Source organism: Beauveria bassiana, assembly GCF_000280675.1.
Source record: "Beauveria bassiana ARSEF 2860 unplaced genomic scaffold BBA_S00038, whole genome shotgun sequence".
Taxonomy (NCBI): Eukaryota; Fungi; Ascomycota; class Sordariomycetes; order Hypocreales; family Cordycipitaceae; genus Beauveria; species Beauveria bassiana.
The window spans coordinates 107,637-135,634 of record NW_007930873.1 but is presented as its reverse complement, the minus strand read 5'-3'; the positions used below and the strand labels follow the sequence as shown (position 1 = coordinate 135,634).

The following is a 27,998-nucleotide window of genomic DNA, read 5'->3' as shown; positions in this document are numbered from 1 at the left end:
CAGCTACCTTGGCCATGTTGCCCCGTTATGTCGCAAACGCTGGAAGGTCTCATAGCTCGAGGTTAAGTAACCCTGACTTGACGTAAAGGCACGGCTACTTGATAGACCAGAAAACCGCATCTCCAAGGGCATATTATTTATATTGGAGTTCGTCAGATCCTACGCCATTATTGGTTCTCTCGGCGACATATCTATTTTCCTGACTCCAAACTCAAGCCCCCGTAGTCCTCTTCTAATGCCTGACCGTCAATTTCCAGCGCGTTTCCTTCCTGTAGAATAAAGACCATCCTTGACCACGTTTCCCCATGGGGTACACGCCACGCGTGCATGGTTCCGCGCTGCACGGCAATATCACCGGGATTGAGTAGCTTGGTCTCTCCCGAGTCCAGCACTAATTCAACATTTCCAGCAATAACAATTCCGTAGTCGAGGCTCAGCGTTCGGTGCATGGGCGTGACGGAGCCCGGCGCGAAGTTGCAGACGCGCAGCACCGTTCCGCCCGGTATGGAGATTGGGGGCTGTGGGCCTGTGAAAAGCTCCTTGTACCTGGCAATGTCCAAGTCCGCATTCATCTCGGCTGGGAAAGTCGTATTGGCGTAGGCGAGAAAAAAGTCCATTGTCGGTGTCAGGCGTTGGTACACAGCCGTTGGATCAATCTCATTCGCAAAGACACTACGGCCACTGGCATCGTGTGTAGTGACGTGTCGCTTTGGTGTTGGCAATCCCGTAGGACTGAGGACGTTTGGCAGAGTCTCCATCGTTGAATGGCGAGCTGTAGGCTATAGTGGAAGCTCCAAGGGTCTGTTGATACGAGTGCCTTTGGTTGGATAACTTTTTCGGCTGATCACTGCCTTTTATCGACGCATTGATGGCCTATAAGCAGACAATTACGTAGTGCGTCAACACTTCCGAGGAAAAACAGAAGTGGTTGAGTCGGCTACTCGACTTGATCCATGGTGACTGTCGATACCCCATCGGGCCGCGGCTCCGTCACTTTGATCCCATGCAACTGGCCGCTGTACCAGTACGGATGTATGTCCACGGGACGTTGTTAGAGTCGCTTCAGCTTTCCTCATGGCCATGATGCCAAATGCATAAGAAGCGGCCAAGCTCTGTTGAAGTTGCTACGCTCAGATGTTGACTAACAGCCTCAAAACCTACTCGGTAAGAAGACACCACATATTAAACAAGCATCAAAAATTTCACAACATGACAGTCAACACCCGTGCTGCTCTCAACCGGCTTTCGTATGTACTATACGAGCATGCCGACATGGAGAAATTCAAGAAATTTGCAGGAGATTTCGGCCTCATCGAAGCTGGGAAAGCAGATGGTCTCACATTCTACCGCGGATACGGCAAGGATGCGTACGTATATGTTGCCGCGGAAGGGCGGCGAGGGGGCGAGAGAAGGTTCATAGGTGGTGGCTTTGTGGCGGAATCGGCGCACGACTTCCACTTGGTCTGCCAGATTCCAGGCGCCAAGATACTAGACGCGACAAAGCGACCTGGGGGCGGGCAGCTAGTCGAGGTGCTCGATCCCAACGGGTATGTCGTCCAAGTTGCTTGGGAACAGGTTGAGCGCGAGGCGCCTGCCCATGGAATCTCATCGTGTGAAGGCGGCCAGCCCCCAATAAACGGCGCGCTCGACAAGATTCGAAAGGGTAAGTTGGGCTTGGTTTTGCAACGCTTCACAGAGGGTGCTGATGGCAGAACAAGGTCAGTTCACGCGCATGAGTAGCGGCCCGGGTCTGGTCCACAAATTGGGTCATTTTGGCTACACGACAGACAACTATGACGAGACGTGCCGATGGTATCAACAACACTTCAACTTTGTGCCAACGGATGTGCTCCATGCTCCAGACGACAAAGCTCGCGAGGTGGCCAATCTTATGCGCGTGGAACGCGGCAAAACATTTGTTGATCACCACTCGTTCCTCCTTGCCAGGGGTGATGATGGCAAAGGAACAAAGGTCCACCACTCGTCTTTTGAAGTCGAGGACATGGACACGCAAATGATGGCGCATCAATGGCTGGGACAGGCCGGTTGGACCTTGGTTTGGGGTGTTGGCCGACATGTCCACGGCTCTCAGATTTTTGACTACTGGTACGATAGCAGCGGCTATATTGTTGAGCATTATGCCGACGGAGACGTCGTCAATGAAGACACGGAAACAACCTATTCCCCTGCAGGTGTCATGGCTGTATGGGGGCCCCCTGTACCAGCCGTTTGGGGTGGAAAGGCCTCTGCGGTCAGCGGTTAGCGTGCGTGGTCAGTGGTCACCTCCTAATACACCCACTGTAAATATTGGCTGCAGGCGTACCTACCTACCTACCTATTTCTGAACTGAGCTGAGCCAGCGCAAACTCCAGCTTCTGGCTACAAGGCACCTACCTAGATACTTATTATTAGGGGTTCTAGGTACTGCAGAGTACACATTCCCTCATGATGAAAGCAAGTCAATATTCCAACGTCCATTTTCTTCCTGCTCTTAATGTGTTACTTAATACCATGTCTGCATTATTTTTGCCTGGCATTCCTGCAACCCACTGAGTTCCTCCACGGTAAAGGAGAATCTACGATCAGTGACCGGAAACACCGGAGCAACTGTGAAGCTAGAGTGTGTCAACAAGGCCATCCGGAGCATTGATCTGTTCCCCCCCATGTGCCACTTACCCCGCGACATCTCCAGCGGTCAACCTGCCAAGATCAATTCATCACCAGCACATACATAGCAATGCTTCCTGCTTCTTATTCAAATCACCGCAAAGACAAACAAGTGAGCGCAGCTGTTTCCTATGTCTCCGCCAAGGGTACTGTTACCCAGCTAAACAATTCATAGTGCCACATATGTCATCGTCTCTTCGTCCGAACGGAGCATTTGAGTCGGCATCTGAGAACACGTGCGTGCGAGCTAAAACTCCCCTCCGCTCGCTGTCTTTACATGCTCAATCGTAAACTTGCGACTGACCAAACACTCTATAGACACCGACGAGAAGCCCTTTCCATGTTCGAGCTGTAATCAGTCCTTCCGGCGACTGGAGGTGAGGAACTTGCATATCCGGCGCTGTCATGAGAATCAATCCAATGTGTTGGAGTCGTCGGCAACGCAGCGTGGTAGGAAGCGTACTCGAGTTGCCTGCACAGCCTGTCGTAGGCGAAAGACGCGCTGCAGCGGCGGACAGCCGTGCTCTCAATGTGCGGAGATGAACGACGCTTGCACTTATCGAGCTGGCATCTCGTCAACTCATTCTCGTAATGACGCGATACAGCACGATTACAACACAACCCAGTCTCCTTCTGTGCCTTTACAGTGGCTGGACAACACCTGGACTGATTCTGCCATACAGCTCCCTCCCAGTCCTCCCACCACGGCCTTTCGAGGTCAGAGCCACTTGCCGCAGAACTACAACCAAGATGGCTCAGACCGTACGGGATCGGCGGCCGATATGGGGGACTCGAATGAGCAATTGGAGGAGGTGAACAGAGTATCTCTTTCTTCAGACTTTCCGGCCTCTACCGCCAACTTTCTTGATGATGCATGGATACTGCCTGATTTTTCTGTGAGAACCTCTACCTCCCCGCATGTCGTTTGAAAGGGATGATTAGATGCACAGACTGACCTCCGGACATAGGAACCTCCAATGTGGCTTGAATGTCCGGACAATATGGACCAAAGTTGGGACATCTCCCAGTACACAACAACACCCGCGGATAGCACCTCTTCAAAGCTGTCGCCTGATTTTCTCGCCGCAAGCCCCATCACATCGATGGTCAGAACATACTTTCTTCGCAAGGCGCAGGTTTCTTCGCTTGCGCTCGACCGGCCCGACTGCATGTGGTATTCGAAACTGCCCACGTCGACAGTCCCAGACCCATATGTCGTGAATGTCTTCCTGAACATTTTCCGTCGGCATATCCCGCCCACATTCTCTCTGTTCCGTGATATGAATCTGTCGGACTCGTCAACCTCTTCGTATTACATGGCAATGGCTGCTGTTGGTGGCTTGTTCTGCTCGGTCAGAGGGAGCTATGATGTGGCAAGGGCATTATACAACGATTCACGCAGGATGCTGCTTACCAAGGTCTGCGAATTGCCAGTCATTCACTGTGTTAAACATGTCATCTAATAATTCTGGCTCAGGTGAATTGCACAAAAGAAGAACAAAATCCCGATTTAATGGCGGATCATGCTGAGACGCTACAAGAGGCCAAAACAGTACGCAATCAACACATTCAGACGCTTGCTTTGTCTGACATAATGATGCAGTTTATTCTCTTGGAGATCTATGGACTATGTAGTGGCGACAGACGCAGCTACGAGTTCTCGGAATGCATGCGCAGCGATTTGATGCGGGCACGTTACGGCAACTCCCGATCATAAAAATTCATTACGGCGATACACTGCTAATATTTGACTTTTAGGCGGTGAGGCGATACACACGGCAGAGCCAGTGCACTAATAGTGGCGGGCAGCTCCAAAATATGCGGTATGTTGCGACATATGAACTCAACAGACTCAAACAATAAATAGTGATTGATGGCAGACTTTTGGAGTGCTTGTACGTGCTCAACTTGTACCGCGTCATTCTAATGCGGAGACCTGCTACTCTTACCAAGCATGATATGGCCATGCTGTGTACTGGTAAGAGAGGGGAAGGGAACGAGACAACTGAGATGTCGTCCTTTCTCAATGTTGTGGAAAGCCTCGCCACACCAGGGCTACTTGTGGACCGGACAGCTCTTCAACTTCACAGTATCCCAAGTCTTGGTGGCTTGAGTACCTACCTCTGGCCAGCCACGCGCAGTTGGTTCGACGAGAGAGCAAATCATGACGAAGAGCGGTCGCGCAATCCTCTGTGGAAGAAAGATTTCATTGCTTTGGCCTGCGACAAATGGTGGAACTCTCAGCAACCAAACTCCGACCCATCTCTGACTATTTTGTATCATTGCGTCAAGCTCCTCATTCACGCGGATATTGAGTTGTTGGTAGGCTACTTCAGGCACTCGCTCGGAAAAGGACAGCGGTCCCGCAACCTGCTGCAGGAATACGCGCCAGTTTGCACATGGCTTCAAGGCCACAATGCGGCCATTGCTACTTGGCATGCCAACTCGATATTTTCCGTGGCTGAAGGTTTCCGCTGCCATGAGAGCAGCAGCAACGAGGCCATACCACCTAGGATAGGTGACGGGCATACCGAGCCGAGGGTAGATCATGAGTCTCCTCATATACCGTATGCTATCTACTATGCGACATTGGTTTTTTGGGCTCGTCAAGTGACTCGATGCGACGACGAAGCTGGACTCTCTGGCATGGCGCAACTAGTCCAGGGCCAGCGGCTCCTTCGGAGGTGTGCGTCCCGTATCGCGGGTTTGATGGAACAAGTGTTGGGATTATGGGACTGAAAACATACCATATACGAAGTCAACGTTTCCAGTATTTGTCCATATTGTACGGGCTGGCGCATATGCGGCACTCCGTGACATGATCATGATCACTTCAGCAGTAGTGAACCAGGACCTGACTTTGCAACGCCCCGTATTTGTGCATTGGGGCCGTCGATTTGCGAAGTCGCCGCTCCCGCTGGTGGCGAAAGATTCTAAGCTATGTCTTATTGCGTGTACCGAAACCTTTCTTGGATCGAGTACGCAGATCGTTGCGTCGGACCAGGATGGGGTAATTGCACGACCCCGCCAGTTCCGTATGCGATTTACCCCATGCGGCCCGGGCCTTGGTAATGTTTGGGCTCGACCCCTGGGGTGAAACATTGGATCATGCGATTCAGAGCTTCCGTGTGGATGTTTGCTGGCATTTCGTATGCATTTAAGGTATGACTGTCGGCTTGGTAAGAGAGGAGTAGCAGGCAACTGTTCTTCTTTCATACGCGACATCTCCGAATCCGATACAAATCATGTCCAATCAAGCTTCCGTCCGTGGCAACACCAGAGGCCAGCCTCTACAGTTTCTTGTCGTTGGTGCTGGCCTCGGAGGGCTGACCGCTGCCATTGCGTTGAGAAGGGCGGGGCATCGTGTTACGGTAACAAGCTAAAGTCATTCGCGGATGAAGTCAATGCATAAACGGTAGCTGACCACCTTTTTTGGACGAGCAGGTTTTCGAGCAGTCTCGGCTTGCAAGCGAATACGGAGCCGCTATCAATGTACCACCGAATGCCAATGGCATTTTACTCCATCTTGGAGTCGATGTTGCTGCTGCTGGAGCGGTCGAGCTAAAGACGGCAAGTATTGAAAACCTAAAACTCGATGAGAAACAAAAACAGCTAACCCGGTGAGTATTAGGTCACGGGTTATGACAAAGATGGCCAGTGTGTTGGAAAAGCTGACTACACGGCTCTCGCCAAGGGCTGGCAGCATGTAAAGTCTATCAAACGGTCTTCTAAGGGACCTTGTGCTGATTATCTGCGATTTGACAATAGAAATACTTGTTGGCACATCGTGTTGACTTACACGCTCAGCTGAAAACCGCAGCAGTCTCCCTTGATGGCGCTGGACACCCCGTGAAATTGAGAGTAGCTTCACGCGTCGCTGACTTAGACCTCCAACAAGCTACAATAACACTTGTCGACGGAACAGTTATTGCAGGCGATGCAATCATTGGAGCTGATGGAATTCATGTAAGAAATTTTGCATCAAATCCGGTGTCGCGCACAATTAACGTTCTGTCTCCAGTCCACGACACGAGCGAAACTGACATTTGTCCGACCTGAACCTTCTGGAAAAAGCGCCTTTCGTTTTCTTCTCAACCGCGCAGACATGATAAAGCACCAGGCAATTGATCAGGCTATAATTGCAGAAGGGGAGCTGGTTTTTTGGTTGGATGCCGACCGGTAAGGAACCTTCTCTTTATAGAGCATAAAGCTCGTCCCTAGCTAATATACTTGCAAAGACGAATTGTTGTGTACCCGACAAGAAACAATGACATTTGGAATTTTGTATGCATTCATCCTGATCGCAGTTGGAAAGATGATGATAGGAGCTGGAACCGCTCTGGCTCCCAACAGGATCTCCTTCGAGAATATGAGGGATTCGACGAGCGCGCGTTGGCATTATTGCGCATGGCAGACCCGTCGACGCTCAAGGTGTGGCGACTCATGGATATGGACACTGTCGAGGATTGGTGCAGGGATAGGTTCTGTCTCCTTGGCGATGCCGCTCATCCTTTCCTCCCGCACCAAGGCCAGGGAGCGGCGCAAGCAATGGAAGACGCCGCATCACTGGGCGTCATCTTCCCGGCCGGTACTGGTGCATTTGTGGTGCCATCAAGACTCAAACTGTATCAGCAGTGTCGCAAGGTGAGAGCGGAGACGGTCCAAGGATTGACACGACAGGCCGGCGCAGACATTCGTGGCTTAGAGTCTGCTGGCAAGAAAGTAGACCGCATGACGGAGCTCATCCAGATCAACTGCGGCTACGATGAGCACCATAACTCCATCCATATGCTGCGTATCTGGGAGAACAGCAACAACCCCCCCAAGCTCTGGCGGATGCCTGTGTCGTTTGGGCCTGCGTCCGGTCCCCGCCAATCTCTCCTCGGCTCTGCTCGCCGTTGGTCCAACAAGGGATCAAGTTTCGTTTCGCGGACCATTAAATTCAAGACTTCCCGTACATTGCTCCAAAACCTACTCCCAAATTCGTCCTTTTCTTTTCAGTCACCTGACAGTGTTGCATTCGCATCCTATGTCCACACCTCGTTGCAGAATCTGGACTGGCTTGGTGGCAAGGGCTACGACTACGTTGCCTTTTTACTGCACGGTATCGTGTACCGGAAAAAAGATGGCTCTACCGTCACAGGATCTTTTGTGGCCGTCATGTGGGAGAATCTGACGGACCCCATCCTGACCGGACGAGAAGAACTCGGATGCCCCAAGCTATTTTGCGACATTGGAGTCCAGCAAAACGCCAGCAGCTACCTGATGGAGGCGAGCTGGGCAGGAGGAGCTCCATTTCTCAAGCTGCAGATGGAAGGCATGAGAGACAAGCAAGTCTCTGAAGCGGGTGATGACGGTGCACTTTTCTTCTACAAGTACATTCCCGCTACGGGAAGGCCCGGTGTTGCCGACGTTGCGTACCCCGTCTGTGTCCCGAACCCAATCTGTCGAACCATCAACCGTGTCCAGACCGCGCGGACGGCGAACGTTATATTTGATGCGCTCAATGAAGAAAGGCTCCCCACCCTGAATCATATTGTGGGTAGGTTGGCGGAAATTCCTCTGTTTGAACTGGCTGAGGCAACCGTCGCCGAGGGAGTAGACGTTCAGGACTTGTCGACAGCCTACAGAATCGAGTAGCCAAGCTACCATTTTCGCGAAGCTGTTCCCTAAAAGTGATTCTCATATCACCAGTAGCAAGCAAGCAACAGAATATTATAGCTATGAGTATCACAGTGCACAAAGTGGTGGATGTCTAGTTGGCGTTGGAATGAAAATTCTTCAATAAATTCCAAGCTTAGCTTTCTGTTATAACAGAGGCGACTAATTACAGAGTTGCAACCTGCTCCCCATAGTCTGAGCGCTTTAAAGTCTTACCGTAGTCTAAGCGCAAACTAGCACTACCTGACGCAGTCCAAGCACTACAGGGCGATAGATGCACATCGTACCATTCTGCGCAAGCACTAATTGCTATTTCAATAATAGCCAGCCACTTTCAGGTAATGACATGTAACTAGTCGATCCATAGAAATGATTGACACTTGGTGCCATCCAAGTTCGTCTCCGAGAAGATGCCTGGACCCTTCGAACACTCGTCATAACGCTACTCCACAACATCTGAATATGCCTCAGCTGGATCTGCTTAACGTTGCATTTTGGATCGCAGTTCTTGCGGGCAGCTCTACTACTACTGGCCAATCAGCTAGTCGTTACGGATAGAGTTTGGTCGCTCTGGTAGATGGGTCAGGATAAGCAGCCTTCGTCGGCGGTTTTTAACGGCGGCCATAGGCTACGCTGGCGGTGAGCCAAGAAGCATGAACAGCTGAAGCATAAGAAACCCCATGGGCAAATTGCAATGTGGGTAAGGTGACCTTGAGGAAACCCCATATGTTGATTGATTTGAGTCTGGGGCTGCAAGGGTCGGTTCGAATCTTTCGCCCGACCTTCGTGTGCACATTTTTGTGTGCACATTCATCTGCTCAGCAAGCCACAACTCACGCAGACTTGATCCCGTGCGCTACTGGTAGCAATACGTATAAATATATCACTTGTCTTCACAAAGAACAGGAGTTGCTCTCACAGGCTTTTTTTTCATCAAGTCTCGGCTCACTTTATTCTACTCTGTTGTCTCGCAGTCAGGCCTAGCAACATGCGTTGGACGCTTCTGCAGCTTTATTCTTGTCTTTCCCTTGGCTTACTATGCGAAGCACAGCGGTACAATCTGCTTTCACGCCAGTTTGCTCCATATGTGAACGCTATATCGTCTTTGCTTGGCGGTAACGGGTTTATCCCTGCATCTTACGGCGCCATCCAAGGATTTCTTGGTCGTGACCAGGAATTCGACTTTGTGGTCGTGGGCGGCGGCACTGCCGGGAATGCTGTAGGCTATCGCTTAGCAGAAGCAGGCTTCAGCGTCGCACTTATCGAAGCCGGAACCTTTTTCGAGTTTTCCAAGCCGGGTTTCTCCACCATCCCCGGCCTTGACGTCCTCTTTGTTGGTTCAGACAGTTCCGAAGCTCTGTCTCCAGCCGACTGGAAGTTTCAGACGACACCTCAGCAAGGCGCAAATGATCGCAAGTTTCATGTTGCTCAAGGGAAATGCGTTGGTGGCTCATCGGCCTGGAACTTTATGATTCACCATAGAGGCCCCAAGGGCATGTATGACCAATGGGCCGAGGCCGTGGGAGACGACAGCTACAAGTAGGTCAACACGAATGTCAGCAACGCACGATCATGTCCAATTAATGAAAGAACTTTAGGCTCAGCAGTTTCGAAGCATACTACAAAAAGTCTGTGACTTTTACCCCGGCCAGCTCCTCAAAACGCCCTGCGGGCACCTGGTCCCAGTCTTCCGCATCGGACTTTGCTGCTCCAGGACAAGGCGGCCCCGTTCAAGTCAGCTACACAAACTTTGTCTCCGACTGGTCTAAATGGATGCAAAAAGGATTACAAGCTGTCGGACTAAAAGAAACCGATGGATTTGATCGCGGTAACTTGCTGGGATACCATTACACCGAAACGACTATACGACAGTCCGACGCAACCCGCAGCTCATCTGCTGAATACGTTTACGCTGCAGATAAGAAGAAATTGAGCAATCTTAAACTCTTCACCAACACCCAAGCGGCAAAGATCAACTTTGATAGCAGCAAAAAGGCAACAAGTGTCAAGGTGCTCTCAGCAATCGGCTCCGAGTACACCATCAAAGCAAAAAGAGAGATTGTTGTTAGCTCTGGAGCCTATAGCTCACCGCACCTTCTTATGCTTTCGGGGATCGGGCCTGAAGAGACTCTAAACAAGTACGGAATTCCCATTGTTGCGCCGCTACCTGGAGTTGGCCAGAACATGTGGGATCATATCTTCTTTGGGCCATCTCACGCTGTCAAGTTCAAGACCATTGACTCTATTTTGCACAACCTCGTTGATCTGGCAAGTGCAGTTACCAAGTATCTGGTTGGTAAAACAGGTATTCTGAGCTCTAACGGAATTGAGATGGTTGGGTGGGAAAAGCTGCCCGAGCAGCTGAGAGAAGGATTCTCCGACCAGACTAAGCAAGAACTCGGTCGGTATTCTGACGACTGGCCAGAGGTTGAATACCTCGGTGGCAATGGGCATATTGGGGAATTTGGGTCATTACTCAAACAGCCAACCGACGGGCGCCAATACGCTACGCTTTTGGGCGCCCTCGTTGCGCCGCTTTCGAGGGGCAACATAACCATTTCATCCATGTCTATCCGCGATCACCCCGTGATCAACCCCAACTGGCTGACTGACAAGGGCGATCAAGAGGTTGCGGTAGCTCTCATGAAGCGCATGCGACAAGTGTGGGCAACACCCGATTTGGTATCCATTTCAGATGGTCCCGAGTTTTATCCAGGCGAGCAAGTCAAGACGGACGAGGAGCTTCTAGAAAATGTCCGCCAGTCATTAATGACTGTATGGCACCCGGCTTGCACATGCAAAATGGGCAAGAAGGAGGATTCTATGGCCGTGATTGACAATTTGGCACGTGTATATGGCGTTCACGGCCTGCGCGTTGTGGATGCGAGCTCTTTTCCCATTCTGCCCCCAGGACATCCTATGGCAACGATTTACGCACTGGCAGAGAAGATTGCTGAGGACATTATCCGCACCGCCAAGCAGTGAGGGACGGCGGTTGGCACAGGCCAGGACACATGCTGGTATTGAGAGTAAAGGATAGCTGATATATGCAAAAAAGAATTTCATATTACGCTAACTATAGTGTTGGAAATATAAAGGAATGAAACATTCAACAAGACATATTTGAGCATACAATAATCCTCCTCCATTACTCTCTCATGATTCGTAAGGAAGCCAGTCTCACGTCCGCGCCACAAACTTCACCTCTCCTCAAAACCGCTATCACTTTAGACAATCTGTAAAAAGCATACAGTGCAGCTCTACACCTCGAGTCTCGGGCCTCCTGGCTCTGCATCTTCTCCTTAGTTGATAGCAATGCGTCGAGGCTGGGGCTTTTTAGCCTTGGGGACCGAAACCGAGAGTATACCATCCTTGAATCCGGCGGAGATGCCATCCTGATCTACAGGAGACGGGAAACTGAATGAGCGAGAAAATTCGCCAACTTTGCGTTCTCTGAGCCAGTATTTCGGCTTCTCCGTTTTGTCGCTGGCTTTGGTTGACGCCTCTGTCGTATCATGGGCGGCATGGCCCTCGCCTGCTTCGGTGATGGTTGGCTTGTCCGAAACATCTTCGATCCTGGCAGCCGAGGACGATGGCGCTGGTCCGGAATAAGTCCGCTCGGATTTTCCGCGAATGACTAGCGTCTGTGGTTCCGGGAATTCGATGCAGATGTCTTCCTTTTTCACGCCTGGAAATTCACCGTGCAGCTCGTATTGGTCGCTGCTCTCGCGAATGTCAAACTTTGGCTGCCAAAAGAGGGAGCCAGCGTTTCCATCACGACCAAGGGAAGAACTACCACCCTGACGACTGTAGTTGTCAAATTCGTCAAGGAGGCGGAATAAAGGTGAAAAGGACGATGGCTCGCTTTCGTGCAAAGCTCGGGGGAAAAGAGACATGTTTGCAGTGGTTGTAGTCTTGATGTTTGATGTAGCTGGATTTGATGTTTGAAGTGATTGCAATTGATGATTTTCAACTTTCTGTTTATTGATTTGGTTCAAGAAGATTGTCTCGTCCGACGAGAAATGATCAGACCTTTATATCTTTGTTGCCTTGTGGTGTACTTGCACACAATGCGAGGGCATACAGAGCGATCATGAAGCCACAGTATCATATCGAAGGTTTTGGAAATGATGTTCGAACCTGGGCGAAATTTGCGGAAAAACATCGAAAGAAGAGGCTGGCGATCGTGACACAATAATGTCGCAATCGTGACCTACCAGTAGGCTTGATGGATGCTGTGGCTATGGGGTGGGGATCTTCTTGGTGGCTCTAGAAGCTACGGTCGGCAGCGACCGAGGTGGCAAATAAATGCTCTGCGCTAAGTGAATAGGTTCCATGAACAGTCTAGGTGTGTGTCTAGACTACGGATATAGGTCAAAATTTTCGATATTGCATCAAGTACGGTACACAATGGGTAATATAAGGTGATTCAGAGTAAATTACCACCAAACCCCCATACAGTGGTGCTTGGAGGCACTGTAAGCAGCTGGTGTGACATGTTGCTGACTAAGGCATCTCTCTACCCCCCTGAATTACCATGCCATGACTTTCTTGTTGGACACAGCCAAGCTCATCATGCTATTCGCCTTTCTTCAAAGACTTGTTTCAAGATGCATAGGAAGCATCTCGACGCTGTTTTGGGCTTTTATTAGTGAAACGCCGTCAATCGAGCCACCACCCGATGTTGAATGCGGCATCAAAGGTGATGCTCAGGCTCTGCCTGAGCAAGACGTGACAGCGTCGAAAAAGGCCATGCAAGAGTTTATGGCGAGTCTATCGCGCGACGCAAGAAGAAAGCTAGCGTCACGTTACAACGAGTACAAGCCTTGTGAAATTTTTGGAGAGGCTAATGGCAGCTTCAATGCATGCTTTTTTGTCCTCTTTCCCGACGACGGTGCGCGATGGGTGGTGCGCGTGCCTATAGATATAGAGTTCCAGCAACCCTGGGAAAAACTGCAGAGTGAAGTTGCCACTGTCAAGTAAGAATATATTCGTTCTGACGACACTAAGCTGTTGCTGATTTGTCTGCCACATTTCTGATTTTTAGTGGTGAGCCGCTAGACATAGCATGTCTCTACTACTTACTGGTAAGCACCTTTATCGCCTGCTGTTACAGGGCCGGGGAGCTGATTACTGCTTATACTCTACTAAACACGGATACGGCCTCTGGTATCACTATTCATTACACATAGTGCACATTCTTTGCTTCCCCGTTTTAATGAATTAGGGATGCACGGATCGACTTGGCCCGGCCCGTAATAAGCCGTGGGGGTGGCTACCTTAGTACCAAAAATTAGCGCGAGGACGATGCCGCTGACCTATTATTACAGCATCGTCCGCGGCCAGACTATGCCGCAATGCACAAGCTTGGCTTGGGAAGTTAAGGCTACCACATTAGATTCGCAATATAGGCATTAAATTTAAATAAAGGTAACATTTTATGATATTTTGCATATTAGGGAGCTTAGCAGCGTGTACAAACCAAATTTTGTGTGATGATATGTGTGCAAAGTTTCGACCTCGAGTGCCATAGTGTTTATTGTTATCCGTGCCGCCCTAGTAGATCAATCCATAGCCGCCCACTTGAGAATCTCCTTCTCTACTGAATCCATTGCTTTCATCTTTTCATTCTCAAGTTGAATCTCCTTGACGCGCCGCTTATACTTTGGATTTGACAAAATTTCATCAACCCCCTGTCGGATCTGTCTCTGCGACGGCGTTCCTGTCCTCAAATTGATTCCCACGCCGGCAAACTCGCCTCGATTTGCAACTTCGGGCTTGTCCTCACTTCCGCCCGCCAACACCATCGGTACACCATTCACAATGCCGTGCATAAAGCCGCCATAGCCAGCGTTCAAAACAAACACCGAAGCATAGGGTAGCATGGCGTCGTATGACAAGTAGTCCACAGTGTAGGCATTCGATGGTATCGCAACTTCACCGGGTAATTCAGCACCTTTTTGGCCTAGAATTGCCACCACAACAATGTCATCTCTGTCTGCGAGCGCATGCATCGCAGGGACAAGAAGTTGGTCGTAGCGCACCGCGACTGTGCCCTGTGACACTACCACGACCCGCTTGCTACCGTTGATGACGGTGTTCCAAAACGGTGGCGCGGAAAACGTCTTTGGGGGAGCACGAGGCGGCAAGGCACCAATAAAACGCACCTTGGGGTGTATATCGGATCGACGATACTCTAGACTCGGAGGGCACATTTGCAGCGTTACGTCGGCCGTGGTGGCGATGACATCCAATGGGTTGCGGCCTTCCACTTCGTCCATGTTTGTCGCACCAAGTTCAGTCAAGACCTTCTTTTGCAGAGCCACAGACTCTGCAAGAGACCCTGTCAGCATATCGCTGTGCAGTTTCCTGTACTTTTCACGGCTTTCTGCTGTTCCATCTGGTATGATGGTCAGGCCGAAGGGTGCGCTGTCGACACTGCTGAGCCCGTAGCTGCAAGCATGAATGTTGATGGCGCGAGGCCGTCTAGTGAAGCCCTTTGGAAGCGGCGCACCAAGGAATAGTGGATGGTCACCGAGGAAAAATGATTCGGTCAAAAGCACAACTTTGTGTAAAGGCTTTTCCCGTTTGACGTCCTCGAGCGCCGCGTACAGCGTCGCCATGCGGCCGGCGGTGGGCGTAATGAAGAGCTCGATCATAGCGGCATTCATACGTTCACCTGGGTCCGCTATGACAGATAGCTCGGTAGTAATTCTTTGAATATCGTCATAAGGCGGAACGGGGACAAAGTATGCTCCCACGGCAGCTGTGCGGGCTCTGTAGTCCTCACTTGCGAGGAACGTCACATCGTAGCCACGGAGGACTAGCTCCTCAACGATACGTAGAAGTGGAAAGGTGTGACCATCAGCGGGCGACGCAAGCGCTACAATCTTGAGATTGGAACGGTCAACTAAATTATCAATAAGTGGCTCGCTGCGTGACGGAGACATGTTGTACAGGGTGATTGAAGGGCGAGGAAGAAAGTCATTGTCCAAGAGGTTCGGCAGGTCTGGGATTCACCGCAACTTATACGACGTCGACGTATGCCGGGCGGAAACAGACGAGCCATTTTGGGCGCCAGAGATTGGAACCCGCGTCTTCCGTCGTATACACAGAATGAGCCCACTCATGATGCTGTCAGACACTCATCGCCAATCTCATTCGGGAGTCAGCTTGTGCCACGAGCCCGGACAACTCACGCCTTGATCGGGACATCGGAGCTAACGCTGCCCGACAACCTCCGCCGCGCGACAGACGATCACTACGACACTTGGGTTAGCTTCTACACGCTTACTGCCTTGACCAGGGCGCGAACGCCGAATGCCCGATGAATCATCCAGCTCGCCGCTCTTGGAAACGACATACTCACTAAGCATACGAATATGGAGTGGGATCAGTTTATGGATCACGACCCGAGATGCGGTTGCATCTGAGTAAAGCTGTGAGCGGGGTCTGGCCTTGGTATCTCTCCGCTTCGGTCTTCGGACATTTATCTGGGCCGGGCCGCCCGGGCCGCCCGGGACGATTTGCACGATTTGGGATGGCGGTCGTCGGGAGTTAGATTTGCGGGCAGGCATCTCTGCGACCCTTGAGATAAATATCGCGTCCATAACTGCTCAAGGTTCCTTTGCTGTGTCGTCTCCAAACACGGCACTCGTCTTCTACATCAATCAAGATCGGCTCAAAATGGCTCTCGTCGAAAAAATTCAGTTGACAGACGATTTTTCTGTCTATGCAAATCCAGCCGCTAAGCTTGAAGTGGAATTTATTCACAAAGAAATCTTCATCGACAAGTGCTATGATGTCGCGCCATTTCCCGACGATAGCTTCATAGTCGATGCTGGTGGCAACATTGGCATGTTCACCCTGTACATGAAGAGAAAATATCCACAATCAACCATTCTCGCTTTTGAGCCTGCTCCGGCTACGTTTTCTACTTTTCAGCGCAATATGGAATTACACAACGTTTCCGGTGTACAAGCCCATCAGTGTGGGCTCGGCAGGGAAGATGCAAGTCTGGCCTTGACGTTCTACCCGCAGATGCCAGGCAACTCGACGCTGTATGCCGAGGACAAAACGAACCAAATGAAGTCTGTGGACCAAAATCACCCTATCGCCAAGCTTATGCAAGAGACGCATGAGGTGCAAGTTGATGTGAAACGGCTGTCGGATTTCCTTGGCGAGGTCCCCAATCTGAAACGCGTCAACCTGCTCAAGGTAGACGTGGAGGGCGCCGAGATGGATGTGTTACGAGGTTTAGATGACGAGCATTGGGATCTGATTGACAATGTTGTAGTCGAGCTTTGCGACAGCAAAGGAGACTTTGCCACGGCCAAGACTCTGCTGGAATCCAAGGGATTTGCGGTTGCTGTAGAGAGGCCCGACTGGGCACCACCAGATCTAAAGATGTACATGTTGATCGCAAAAAGAAACTGAGGGATGTCTAATTAGCCAATCAACCTTCTAACCGTTCTATACCTAATTTCTATATATATGCCCGATATGTATCATGTTCTTTCGCCTCTGCCGCGGTCTGCCGCGGCAGAAAATATTCAGTTTGACTTTTGCGCCCACTTGAGAGCACCGGGAACGGACTCATCAGCTGCAACATATTTACACTGTGTAAAATTTGACCACAATTGCCCGAGGAAGGAGCGATCGTCCCGATGATACAGGTCTCCAAGGACAGGCTTCAGGGCGTCGGTGGCTTCTTCAGCATAGTAGAAAGGAATTCGGCTACAGACTTCTAGTAAGACAAGTGCCCGTGATTGCGGTTGTGTTGGTGAAATTTACTTACGGGAACAAATGGTGAACAACGTGGTGCTCAATGATGCCGTGGAAGAGGTGGCGCCCAATGAAGCCAAAGTCGCGATCGACAGTGGCCAGTGCGCCTTTGACAAAAGTCCAGTGTTCAGCTTCGAAATGAGGAACATCTACGTGAGTGTGATGTAGATAGGTGATGGCGACTTCAGCTGTCAGTTAGTTTTTCATCCAAGTAGCCTCTGTTGCGAACGGGAAAAAACATACTCAGCCAGTGGTGGACCCAGACGTAGGGTTGCAGATAGAGGAGTACTACTGTTTGCGTGCCAATAACACCGGAAAGTTTGTATAGGGCTAAAAACATGAGTCCCAGTCCGACGTCAGACAAGGCAATATACGGAGCCTCGCTTCGACGAAAGACGGCGCTGTTGGGATCAAAATGACTGCGGCCCAAGAGGCTAGATGTCGGCTTCTGCTGGCTGTCGCTTCCAGCCGAGACGTTGAACAGCAGATAGAAAATCCAACCAAAGAGCTGGTGGAAAATGAGCGAAATGGCTTGGAAGACGGGCGTATCTTCGAGGAATTCCATGTTGAAAAGACTGAGACGGGCTTCATAGTCTGCACGCTTCTTGGGGACAAAGGCCATGTCCTTTTCCATGTGTCCTGTGAACTTGTGATGGCGGTGGTGTGAAAACTTCCATGAGTAGTAAGGTACCATCAGGCTTGAGTGAGTCAAGAAGCCAACGACATCGTTGAGAAGAGGGTGCTTGGAAAATGCCCCGTGGCCAGCTTCGTGGCCCAGGATCCAGAGTCCTGTGCAGATGAGGCCTTGGCCAAAGCCATAAAGTATCCAGGCAGTTGCCCTCAAGGTCGCGTCATCAATAGAGGGAATGTAGTGAGCGGCAGCCCAGCCAAGCGTACCAATCAAAACGACATCACGGACCAAGTAGCTCATAGACGTGAACACTGACGGCTCAAAGCAATGCTTCGGAATTGCCTGACGCAAGGTATTGATGTCAGGATACACCGGGCCTGATGGGGAGCTGAATTATGGCACAGAAATGTCAGACGACCGAAACTGTCTCATGCCAAGTGCGAATCTGAGTACTCACACTGAGGAATCAGCCTTGGGGATTCGTTGCGACATGTTCGTTTTGGTTAGGCTGTCACGGACGAGGTTCGAACAGAACGAAGAGCAAGGTTCACTGGAGTCTATTGGCGCCGCAAAAAGACAGGCCACTGAGAATGAGAGGTTATGCGTGAGAGAAGGTCAGGCAGGAATCAATTTTTCTCTCTTATTATCGATATTTTTTTCCCCGGGTCCCCTTTTCTTACAAGCTAATTTTAAGCACCAAATTTTGCCTGACGCTATGACTAGTGAGAGCAAAGCTTTTCTCCTTTTACGAAAGATAGCCATCATGGACAGGGAACATGAGTGGCCAGGCAGGAACCATAATTGGGTCGAGGCTCATGATCAGGCCGAGGAAAGGGCAAATTTGTTACAAGGTCCCTGAAAATTTATGGGCTTGTGGATGGATAAGACCCTGCGTGGAACCCCCTTGGCCAGTTTAAACGTGCGACGCGCTATACTTGTTTCGGCACTTCGGGTGCAGCATTCTCGGCGCACGTGCTGCCTAGCTCAACAAATCAACAAAAGCAAATTCCGCCAGTGCTGTCTTCTCTGCTTCTGTCCCTGTAACTGTGTATCAAGATTAGGGGCCCAGGTCCCCCCCATGCATTGTACCTAGGTACATGTGTCAGGCCCCCACCACCCGCTCAAGGTAGTGGGGGTCTAGCACATGTCATCAATGCTTACCTACCTTATCACCCTATCCAGTCACCTGCCCTAGGTATTGTTGGAGATTGGCCTACAAGCATTGCCACTGACCCAGTTCCAAGGCTCATTGGTTCAAGGCATGGATAATGGCCATGTGAAACAGCGGGCTAAATACTGGGTATTCGCAATAATGAAACTCTGTTCCCATAATTACGAGCGCAACCAGAGAGTGTCGACATCTGCCGCCTTGTGATCTAGATCTATACAATCTCCTTCCCGCGATCTAGCTCCATGACCAATACGGAGTAAGAGTTAGCGCACTGGCATTAGCTATGTCACGATGAGAGACCACTTTCTCTCGTTGTCTGACCGGTGTGCTACCCGTTTCGCGAGCCCCAATATTGTACCAGCGGAAGAGAACCAAAAGTTTTCCAAAGTTTTCCACAAGTTTTGCATGCATGAGGAAACGTGCATGAGGAAACGAATCGTATTTGACAGCTAGGTAGGATTCGTGGCCGACACGGATCACACGACTCACATTTCAAAGTGCTGTCGGCTGTGATGCAACTTGGTCAAGTGCGCTTTGCCCATGTGGTGATAATTAGTTCGCGAATTCTCACATCAGAACTTTATTTTTTGGTATTCCTCGAATTTCTGTACCGCAGATTTAGAACAAGTAGTTGCACCTAATCATGGTCCCCATCGTTAGGCTCAACACACAGTGTCGGACTAACGTCTTGCCCGGCGCAGCAGTATGACGTATGGCAAACTCGAGAGGCACCCTGGTCGTCCGAGTACAAGGCTTAGAGGCTTAGCTAATTTTTCACGTAACTCAGGGTGTTTCGAACGATATGTGGCTGATCGCGGCTTCTTTGAGCCTATCACCGGGCATGTGGCAGCTTTTATGGCAGCTGTTTGAAGCCGCTCTTGTGTCTATTCAAGGTGCGAAGAACTTGGCTGCCCCAATCTGCGGCGTTGATTTCACTACGCCTTTTTAAAAGAAGAAGTAGTTTTCAAGTCGCCCCAAGATGGCTTCATTGACTGAGAGTGGGGTGTTTGTCGCACTCGTTGGGCGTTTTGTTGGCAGGCTCCTGCTACACGGCTTCCAGGGCCAGGAAAGATGTGCGTCTGTGTCGATGTCGGTATGTAGCCAATAAGTAGACATATGTCATTTGCGGCCTTCAACTGTTCAGATTTGAGCTTGTTGGCTTGTCTTTTCCAGCATGGGACCCTGGCCTAAGCGGCTCCTTTCAGCTTCAGCTAACAGAGCTCTAGCACGCCGGTGAGTGTCTACATGTTATGACCGTAGAAGATAACGATGAGACAATGCCGAATGTTGTGTTCTTGAAGCAGGGAATGCAGTCATGGAAACCAGAGTTAAGTTAGTTTTCATGTATTGAGCCAGTGAATTCCACCGTTGATATACAGCTCACTCCATCTACTTTACAAATGACATGGCTACAAGGAAACGCCAGCAGTCAGATTAATTTCGTTCAGGGTCGGTCAAAGTATGTCCACTGGCCATCGACGGGCTTCTCCTCGAGGTCTTCCCAACTGCGCAGCAAAGTTAGCAAATATCCGTGTCGCAGCTAAAATCAAAACTTACACCTTGGCCTTTTCCATGACCTCAATAATCTTCAATTCGCCCTCGGCAACCTCGATAACCTCCTCAATGAGACCAGCACCGAGCTTTTGCTCGAGTTCATGTATCCTGCAGCGCTCGTTAGCCCCATCCGTGTCCAATAATACCATCCTCTGGCGGCTATGCGTGCAGCCAAAACGACAGAGGCCAGCTTACTGATCCGCCGTCAGCTGAGGCTCATCCTCCCATTCAATCTTCTCGTGATCCTCCAGGGGTTTGCGCTCAGCCCAGACGGCCACGTCGGCGCGCTCGGCCGGGGAGCGGATGCCCTCGAGCTCACCGCCCTCATTCTCCTCGCCGTCCCACTCCTCAGTGCGCTCGTCGCCGGGAAGGTGCCTCGACCCGACGACAAAAATGCGGTCGCCCAGCTTGACGGTGCGGGCTTCGCTGCCGTCGACACGGCCGCTAGCCACGCGGAACTGCTCGGCGTTGTTCTTGACCAGCTCGCGCGCCTTGGCCGCCCACGCCTCGTAGCCGGGCGGCGTGTACTGCTCGACCAGCGCCATCCGGTGCTTAGTTGTGGCTTCGACCGACTGGCGGTACAGGGACGTCGCCGGCAGCGATTGCAGCTTGTGGAGGGTGCTGCCGTAGAGGAAGAGGAGCGTCGATCGGGGGGTGGCGTGCGTCCACAGACCCGTTAGCCCAGTGGGCGTACCGGGTTCGAGGTAGCGCGCAAGCGCTCGAAGTGTTGGCCGCATGCTTGGCGGATGCAATTGGTAATGGTTGTCCCCGTGGTGTTGGAGCTGGGCTTTTGGTCGGTCTGCAGAGATTCTGCTCAATGCTCCGGCCTAGCCTCCAATAAGGTCGAGCAATTACCAAGCGCGATGCATCACGTGGAAAGTCACGTGCATCATATCAACCACTGCGTCTGAAGGCTCCTTGTCGGTTACATGACATAGATACTTGAAAATTATTATCATTTTGTACTTTTCACTACTTGGATTTTGTACCAGTGTCGCATTATCGCTCTATGCGACGCTTCTTCAAGTTGCACCGCTACAAGCAGTTGTAGTCAAGTTGCAAGTGTCCTGATGGAGTGGGACCAACGAAACAGAGCCATTTAATAGGGAGTGGCCGTATTGGCCATCAAAGCCTAGTCAATATAAACACAAAGGAAATATTAACTGCCGGGCGCGGATTTACCAGTAATCCTGCCACCGTGTATTCTGCCCTCATCCACGTCGCGCTCACTTCAAGCAGCATCTTCACGGCTCTTGCGGTAGTTGGCCTTTGCGATGGATTAGCCACGTTGAAGACGGGTTAGACCATGCAATCATACCTCTTGCTCGGTCTGAAGCTGCGCAATGATCGGCGCAAGCTCGCCAAGAATCTCAGAAGCCTTCTTGTGATACTCAATTTGGGCATTGATAAGCTCAGACAGGTTGCGCAGAGGCTCAGGTGTATCCAGGACCTGAGTTTGTTAGCCCTGGGCGTAAATTTGCAACCTCACGTAACTTACGTTCTTCATGACACCGACAGCCTCCTCAGTCTGGGTGACAAACTCGTCCTCGGCCTTCTCAATCTCCTCCTGGGCCTCGGGGCTAAGCTCGGGCTCTTCCTGACCAGCAGCAGAAGAGCTCTGGCCGAGCTTGAAAGTAGTGCCCTTGGCATGAGCTTTGACAGCATCTAGAGACAGCCTGGATTTTTCGACGTTCTTTCTCGCGCGGGTGGCAAACATGATGTTGGTGTTCAAGGTGGTGTTCCAGCCAGCAAGGAAGCGGCTCTGAATCTGGGCATCCTGGGCAAGACGAGCCTCGCCGACACGCTCCATGGTGAGAGCGTACTTTTCGAGAGCGGTGGCCAGAGGGTCCTCGCCAGCACCTGTGTGGTTCTGGTGCAGGGTCTGGCTCGAGGCAAGACTGGCTCGGGCAATGGCATGGCTAAACGTCTTCGGCTGGGGTTTGGCGGTCGGAGGGGCCACGAGAGCGGCCTGGGCTTCGGCGGTGCTGGTGGCAGAGGAGAGCAGAGAGACCTTTTCGCTGACGGTACGGCCGAGGTCCTGGAATGTCTCCTTCACGTTCGGCGGGTAGTCGTATGCTTCGTTAGAGTATTGCTGGCTGTGATCGGGGGAGAAGACGTCGAGGTTAGTGGGAGGGAGAGATAGGCAGTGGCAATTAGCGCCAGTTTCATGAGAGCGAGTACACACGTGACATTGAGCATCTTCTGGTGAGCCTGCTTGAGGGCATCAACCTTCTTCTCGAGGTCAATGTAGTCGGCGGGCAGCTGAGTCTGTATTGCGCAAGTGATTAACAGATGATGGCGAGCAAGCCACCCATGAATGGACTTCGCACCTTGTCCTCAGACTGGCCAAATTGCTCCTTGGTATACTGGAAGGTGCGCGACGCGAAGGGCGTGATCTGCGCACCAAAGTCGCTGCCGAGCGCGAACAAAGTATCACGGTTAGCTAGAGCTGAACCTTGATTGACAACGTGGGGGAGGAAGCTTGTGCAACCAGCAGGCGGCGGCGGCTTCGGCAACATACGAGAGATTCTTGCCAAATTTGGAGAAGTCCATCTTGGTAGAGATACAACCAACGAGAAAACGGTGAAACGGTATAAGGGAAACTAGTAATTCGACGAGGGGGGGGATGCAAGATGTATGCTCGCGCTGAACGGTTCGATGAAGGGACAGCGTCACAAGCGAAATGGCGCGCCGGGTCCGCTCCACCCAGGGGTTTCCACAGCGGCCACAGCGACCAGAGCACCCTGGAGCAACGCAGAGGACGGGTGAAGAGCTAAGCTTTTTGCTGGGCGAGCTTCCGCCACCTGCACGTGACGCATGACGTTGTTGTGCTATAAGGGGGAATATAGGCGCTATAAAAAATGTGGCACGTCCATGAGCGTATGACAGTTCTGGGCGCCACGAAATCAGAGGCAATTTGCGACCTTTGTGAACATAGGGCCAGATAATCACCAGCGATTGGCAGTTCTACCTTTGCTGCACTGCGATTTTCTTTTGGCAGGGTATATTGGTGATGAACATCCGACAAATTCGAGAATTCAAAAACTCCAAGCTCTAACCCGATTCCAAAACCTGGCAAAATCAACAGAAATATCCAGTCGCCCTATGCTCTAAACGCCGCCCAATGAATAAAGGCTTCCCCTAGTCTACAATATGCTGATTGTCTGCCCAGCTTGGCTGTACACTACGACACACAGATTCGTAGTGCTGCAGCTTTGGCTGGCGCCCACACAGACCCAGCGTTGTCCAAAACATAGTCCAGTTGGAGTCGGATAGCTTAATTGTGCCAACGGAACGCTCAAAGTACCACTTGTTAACGGGATTGTTTTTGCGGCTTCGCCAGCAGACGCCCTCTGGAAAGCAGTCCCGCACCATGGCGTTGAAGACAATGTCGGCGACGCCGCCGCTGCCCTGTCGAGATCTCAACACGGCAAACTTGTCGAGATATGGCACGTAGAGTCCCCGTTCGTACGCCTCCTGGTCTGTCACTCCTTCGGGCTTCTCCCACGTGAGAATTGCGCCGCCCTCGTACTCGCCTGCAATGATGATGCCAGCGAGGTTGTCGTTGACGCGGTTCAGGTAATGTTGCACATCAAGCTTTCTACCAAATGAGTCATCGATGAGATGCACCAACCGAGGCAAATCAACATTGTTATCCGTCAACCGGCAGCGCGATGCCCCCGTCTTGGGCGGCCGCCAGGGATTCTCTCGTGGATCCGGATATATGGTCAACGGCATGCCCCTCTTGACCAATGTAGCCGCCGTAGAGTCGCTCGGGTCTATGCGGTAGCCCCCGTCTTGAATTCGTTGCAGCGGTAGAGACGACGAATATATTGGTTTATCTGTTAAGAGGTTGTGGAGAATCGGATTATGCTTCTTGCGGGTAGTGACCATGCCATCAAATCCCAGCTGACTCTCTTCCATCTTGATGGAACGCGGCTCGGAGTAGATTGGGCTCGTGTTTGCGGCTGCGAAAGGCGTGGTAATGAGAGCAGACGACGACGGCGGCAAAATGCTCAAAGTTTCTTTGGCCAGAAACAAGTTTGAGACGTGATTGTTGGTTGTCGGCTTACCGCTTGGACTTCCTGTCGCCGGGGACCCTTCTGGTCCCAAGAGCTGCGCACAAAGCCTCTCGTATTCTTGCTCAAGATTGATAAAACGGTGACACACGCCAATGCCACGACCAGAAGTCGGGGTACCGCCTAGCGCATCGAGCAAAATGACACGCTCTACTGAAGCAATCTTTTCCGGTCGCCAGATGTTCTTGCTGTTTCCGCTTGCATCCGGAAGAGGGGGCTTGTCGAACTGAAGGCCGGACAGGAACGTCGTCAACGCGAGCACCGTCTGCTCCACACTAGCAGGTCTGGCAGCAGATAATTCATCTCGAGCAGACATGGACGCGATAACAGGTACGAGTCTGCGCTCAAAAGCGCGCTTCAGTAGGCCGCGATCGCTGACTCTAATGGAGTTGGAGTGCACCGAAGGTCGCGGCGCGTCCGGGGCTTCCCCGATGAAGATGTCGCTGATGACCTTGGCGCCAGGTTTGCCGAAGGTGTCAACAGCTTCGCAAAGCCGGAGCGACTCGTCTTCAAACATCTGACGATTGCTATCTCCGGTGCAATCAATGACTACGGCGCTGAGGAGACCAAGTGCGCGCAACTGGGCGATGGTCTTGGCAATACCGTCGACTATGCTCTGGACAAGATGCTGCGGATCGCGTAGCATAACAATGGCGATATTGACGGGCTCGGCCACAGAAAGAGCACTGGTGAATTTCTGGCTGTCTGGTGTTCTTCCCAACTCTGGTTCACCGGACTGATTGGCGGTGTATTTTTGCAGATAGCCTCTGGCATCTCGTCTCGTAGCTGTTGACTCTAGCACAGAGACAATGACGTCCTGGGTAACCCTTTTTAGTTTCTTTCTTTTTCGAAAACCATTCCAAATTTGTGCACATACCCTTTCCAAGGCTTGTTTCTTGACTCTGGCCACAGACGATGATGACATGGGTCTAGTGGCATCCGCGGTAGCCGTCGTCGTCGTCGCAGCAGCCGCGAGCGGTTTAATCGTGGCCTGCTTTGACATGCTATGCGCGAGTCGCCTCTGCTCCCCAATAGAGCGTCCACTCACCACGGACAGGTTGGGGCCACAACCCGAAGCCGCCTTTTTCCTAGCAGTTGCCCAGCTCATGATGATGTTGCGAGGCGGTGACGGAGGTTTGGGTGAAGTGAGACGGAGAACTTGTTTTTTTTGGGGGGGGGGGGGGGAGGCGTTAGCACAAAGGCGAGCTGACGCTTGGCTACGGCCAGCTTATTTGAAAAAAGGGGCCTATTCGTGCCTCATGCGGGTTTGGATATGGAAGATACTTGGGGATAACAATGTTGACCGAAAAGGAGATTATCGTGAGCCTGGCAATGAGAACCAGAAGCAGAAGAGCCAAAGCGTTTTGGTATAAGTCGGGTTGATGAGTCAAGGCGAGCCGCTGATGATTTTGTGCTTCAGTGGGCTTTTCAGTGGCTGCAGTGGACTCAGTGGACTCGGTGGCGCTCCACTGCCCTGACTGGACGGAGAAGGCTTTGACTGCCGAGGCGTCCCGATCTAGCTCCGAAGACTTGAAGTGCAAAAGAGCAAAATGGCAAGATTGTGCACTTGAAATCTGGGGCGGGTTCCAGCTAAATATCCAGATAACCCGGCTTGGTGGTTGGTGGGTTATACCTTCTTGATGCCCGTGCTTTAAGATGGCTGAGGTATATCCGGCGCTACTGTGCCCGAAAGATCCCGCACGGTGTCGATGGCTGTATGCACGAGATCTGCTAGTTGCTGAATACTACAATGACTACAACACAATGTGCAAATCCAACCAGTTGGCAGAGTCATGCTCCTTCTACGTAAATGTACCTGAATATGTTCTCAGGAATCTATCGGCTGCAGCTGGCAAGCCGGTCGAATGAATTCCGATCTCTCATTGGCAGGAGACTTGGTGGATCAACCCTACGTAGCCGCTTGCTCGCCTTACTTCAGCAATCATCCATCCGTTTTGAATATTCAATTCACACATGATCTCATCTATGCACCATTCCCAAACTTCAGACCGGCCTCCTTTCGCACCACGCCATAGATGCCCGCAATGTCGCCCGATGGGCCCGCGTGCTCCTTGAGGCTTGCCAGATGCGCGTCAGCCGTCTCGACATTCTGCACCTTCGTGCCCGCTGCCTCCGCCAGCGTCTTTGCGTGCCGCGCATCCTTGCGCGCGAGGTCCACGGCCCAAAGCGGCTCCTCGCGCTTGTAGTAATCCCCCGTGAGCATGCGTGTGCTGTACGCCGCGTACGGCCCCGGAAAAAGCGCCGATACAAGCTCGTGCAAGTGCTGCGTGCCCAGGCCCGACTTTTCCGCCAGCACGTGCGCCTCGGCCAGCTGCTCGACCATGTTGAGGATAAACGTGTTACCAATCACCTTGAGCGTCGTGGCCTTGCCGTAGGCCGCGCCTGCGAGGTCAATCTCGGCGCGCGCCGTCACGCCCACGAACCAGGGCCGCGCGCGGTTGACGCTCACCGGCGGGCCCGCGAGCACGGCAATAAGCTGGCCGGCTTCGGCCGCGGCGGGCGCGCCAAACACGGGCGCGGCGACAAACTCGGCGGTCCGCGCGAGGAGCTTGTCCGCCGTCGCTTGCGTCGCGTTCGGGTGGATCGTCGAGCACTCAATGAAGAGCTTACCAGCGACGTCGGCCTGCAGCGCCGTGTCGATGGTTTGGCTGACGGCCGCGTCATTCGCTACGCAGGTGAAGATGACGTCGGCCTTGGCCACGCCTTCGACGAGCGACTCTACCACCTCCGTCTTGCCGGCGGGAAGCTTCTGGCTCAGATCGACAGCGCGCTGCCGAGAGCGATTGTAAATGAGAAGTGGTGAGTCAAGATTGCCCTTTTCGACAATGTTCTTGCACATGGCCTACGGTCGAATTGATTAGTGCGTCGCATTGCGAGTCAAGGTACGCTGTAATACTTACCCGGCCCATGTTGCCCAGGCCGATCCAGAGTAATGTGGGCGCCATTGTCACCGTGATGTCTGCTTGACGTACTGTGTGAATCGAAGAATCTCTGCGCAGCAAGTAGAATGGTTCTTGCGTTTCAAAAAAGTGTACAGCACAAGTTTTGGATGATTCTCGCGAGACATGGTAGCCGACGCGACTTAAATAGGAATGCCAGCTTCGGGATAGGACGGCATTCAAATGACTAGGCGATTTGTAAGTGATTTCATAGCGTACGATAGTTTCCGGCTTGACTACGACAAATCAGTGCCCTAAAAGCCCGCTAATCACAAGCAAACGCGTGCATCATAACCACAACTCGCCTTGATGATGAAGGCGAAGCGACAAGACATTCTTCTGCAATATCTGGAGTCTTCCGCAACATTGTCCATTTGCATTTGTCTCATGATGCATTCGCATTTTAGCACCTACCCTAGACGCTTCCGGGTGACAGGCAGTGAGTTCGAAGGAGGCTCGAATTGTGTGATGACTAAGCGCTTGCGCTCCGT

At 51.7% G+C, this 27,998-nt stretch overlaps 13 protein-coding genes across 13 annotated transcripts; 5 read left to right on the top strand and 8 right to left on the bottom strand.

The window, feature by feature from the left end:
- Positions 1–191: 191 nt before the first annotated feature.
- BBA_08692 (cupin domain protein) lies at positions 192–758 on the bottom strand (the record flags this gene model as incomplete). Its single annotated transcript, XM_008603789.1, has 1 exon — positions 192–758. One exon carries the CDS (start codon positions 756–758, stop codon positions 192–194), a length of 567 nt encoding a protein of 188 aa, XP_008602011.1.
- Positions 759–1,209: 451 nt separating this feature from the next.
- Positions 1,210–2,263, top strand: BBA_08691 (glyoxalase family protein; the record flags this gene model as incomplete). The annotated part of the gene is made up of 2 exons (XM_008603788.1): positions 1,210–1,663; positions 1,719–2,263. 2 exons carry the CDS (start codon positions 1,210–1,212, stop codon positions 2,261–2,263), a joined length of 999 nt encoding a protein of 332 aa, XP_008602010.1.
- A 3,649-nt stretch (positions 2,264–5,912) lies between these two features.
- Positions 5,913–8,307, top strand: BBA_08690 (FAD binding domain protein; the record flags this gene model as incomplete). Its single annotated transcript, XM_008603787.1, has 5 exons — positions 5,913–6,038; positions 6,299–6,373; positions 6,436–6,633; positions 6,689–6,846; positions 6,975–8,307. 5 exons carry the CDS (start codon positions 5,913–5,915, stop codon positions 8,305–8,307), a joined length of 1,890 nt encoding a protein of 629 aa, XP_008602009.1.
- A 1,009-nt stretch (positions 8,308–9,316) lies between these two features.
- Positions 9,317–11,313, top strand: BBA_08689 (Putative GMC oxidoreductase; the record flags this gene model as incomplete). The annotated part of the gene is made up of 2 exons (XM_008603786.1): positions 9,317–9,867; positions 9,927–11,313. The coding sequence occupies 2 exons, from the start codon at positions 9,317–9,319 to the stop codon at positions 11,311–11,313; spliced, it is 1,938 nt and encodes a 645-aa protein (XP_008602008.1).
- A 317-nt stretch (positions 11,314–11,630) lies between these two features.
- On the bottom strand, positions 11,631–12,224 carry BBA_08688 (heat shock protein 30; the record flags this gene model as incomplete). Its single annotated transcript, XM_008603785.1, has 1 exon — positions 11,631–12,224. The coding sequence occupies one exon, from the start codon at positions 12,222–12,224 to the stop codon at positions 11,631–11,633; it is 594 nt and encodes a 197-aa protein (XP_008602007.1).
- Positions 12,225–12,870: 646 nt separating this feature from the next.
- BBA_08687 (phosphotransferase enzyme family protein) lies at positions 12,871–13,311 on the top strand (the record flags this gene model as incomplete). The annotated part of the gene is made up of 1 exon (XM_008603784.1): positions 12,871–13,311. One exon carries the CDS (start codon positions 12,871–12,873, stop codon positions 13,309–13,311), a length of 441 nt encoding a protein of 146 aa, XP_008602006.1.
- Positions 13,312–13,892: 581 nt separating this feature from the next.
- Positions 13,893–15,278, bottom strand: BBA_08686 (UDP-glucosyltransferase; the record flags this gene model as incomplete). The annotated part of the gene is made up of 1 exon (XM_008603783.1): positions 13,893–15,278. One exon carries the CDS (start codon positions 15,276–15,278, stop codon positions 13,893–13,895), a length of 1,386 nt encoding a protein of 461 aa, XP_008602005.1.
- Positions 15,279–16,014: 736 nt separating this feature from the next.
- On the top strand, positions 16,015–16,764 carry BBA_08685 (FkbM family methyltransferase; the record flags this gene model as incomplete). The annotated part of the gene is made up of 1 exon (XM_008603782.1): positions 16,015–16,764. One exon carries the CDS (start codon positions 16,015–16,017, stop codon positions 16,762–16,764), a length of 750 nt encoding a protein of 249 aa, XP_008602004.1.
- Positions 16,765–16,880: 116 nt separating this feature from the next.
- Positions 16,881–18,235, bottom strand: BBA_08684 (fatty acid desaturase; the record flags this gene model as incomplete). The annotated part of the gene is made up of 4 exons (XM_008603781.1): positions 16,881–17,064; positions 17,126–17,300; positions 17,356–18,131; positions 18,201–18,235. 4 exons carry the CDS (start codon positions 18,233–18,235, stop codon positions 16,881–16,883), a joined length of 1,170 nt encoding a protein of 389 aa, XP_008602003.1.
- Positions 18,236–20,358: 2,123 nt separating this feature from the next.
- On the bottom strand, positions 20,359–21,205 carry BBA_08683 (NADH-ubiquinone oxidoreductase 29.9 kDa subunit; the record flags this gene model as incomplete). Its single annotated transcript, XM_008603780.1, has 3 exons — positions 20,359–20,419; positions 20,472–20,576; positions 20,664–21,205. The coding sequence occupies 3 exons, from the start codon at positions 21,203–21,205 to the stop codon at positions 20,359–20,361; spliced, it is 708 nt and encodes a 235-aa protein (XP_008602002.1).
- A 494-nt stretch (positions 21,206–21,699) lies between these two features.
- On the bottom strand, positions 21,700–23,021 carry BBA_08682 (bin/amphiphysin/Rvs domain for vesicular trafficking; the record flags this gene model as incomplete). The annotated part of the gene is made up of 6 exons (XM_008603779.1): positions 21,700–21,735; positions 21,787–21,918; positions 21,967–22,564; positions 22,654–22,736; positions 22,799–22,880; positions 22,990–23,021. 6 exons carry the CDS (start codon positions 23,019–23,021, stop codon positions 21,700–21,702), a joined length of 963 nt encoding a protein of 320 aa, XP_008602001.1.
- A 588-nt stretch (positions 23,022–23,609) lies between these two features.
- Positions 23,610–25,655, bottom strand: BBA_08681 (amino-acid N-acetyltransferase; the record flags this gene model as incomplete). The annotated part of the gene is made up of 2 exons (XM_008603778.1): positions 23,610–25,364; positions 25,425–25,655. 2 exons carry the CDS (start codon positions 25,653–25,655, stop codon positions 23,610–23,612), a joined length of 1,986 nt encoding a protein of 661 aa, XP_008602000.1.
- An 876-nt stretch (positions 25,656–26,531) lies between these two features.
- Positions 26,532–27,513, bottom strand: BBA_08680 (6-phosphogluconate dehydrogenase NAD-binding protein; the record flags this gene model as incomplete). Its single annotated transcript, XM_008603777.1, has 2 exons — positions 26,532–27,410; positions 27,469–27,513. The coding sequence occupies 2 exons, from the start codon at positions 27,511–27,513 to the stop codon at positions 26,532–26,534; spliced, it is 924 nt and encodes a 307-aa protein (XP_008601999.1).
- Positions 27,514–27,998: the final 485 nt, after the last annotated feature.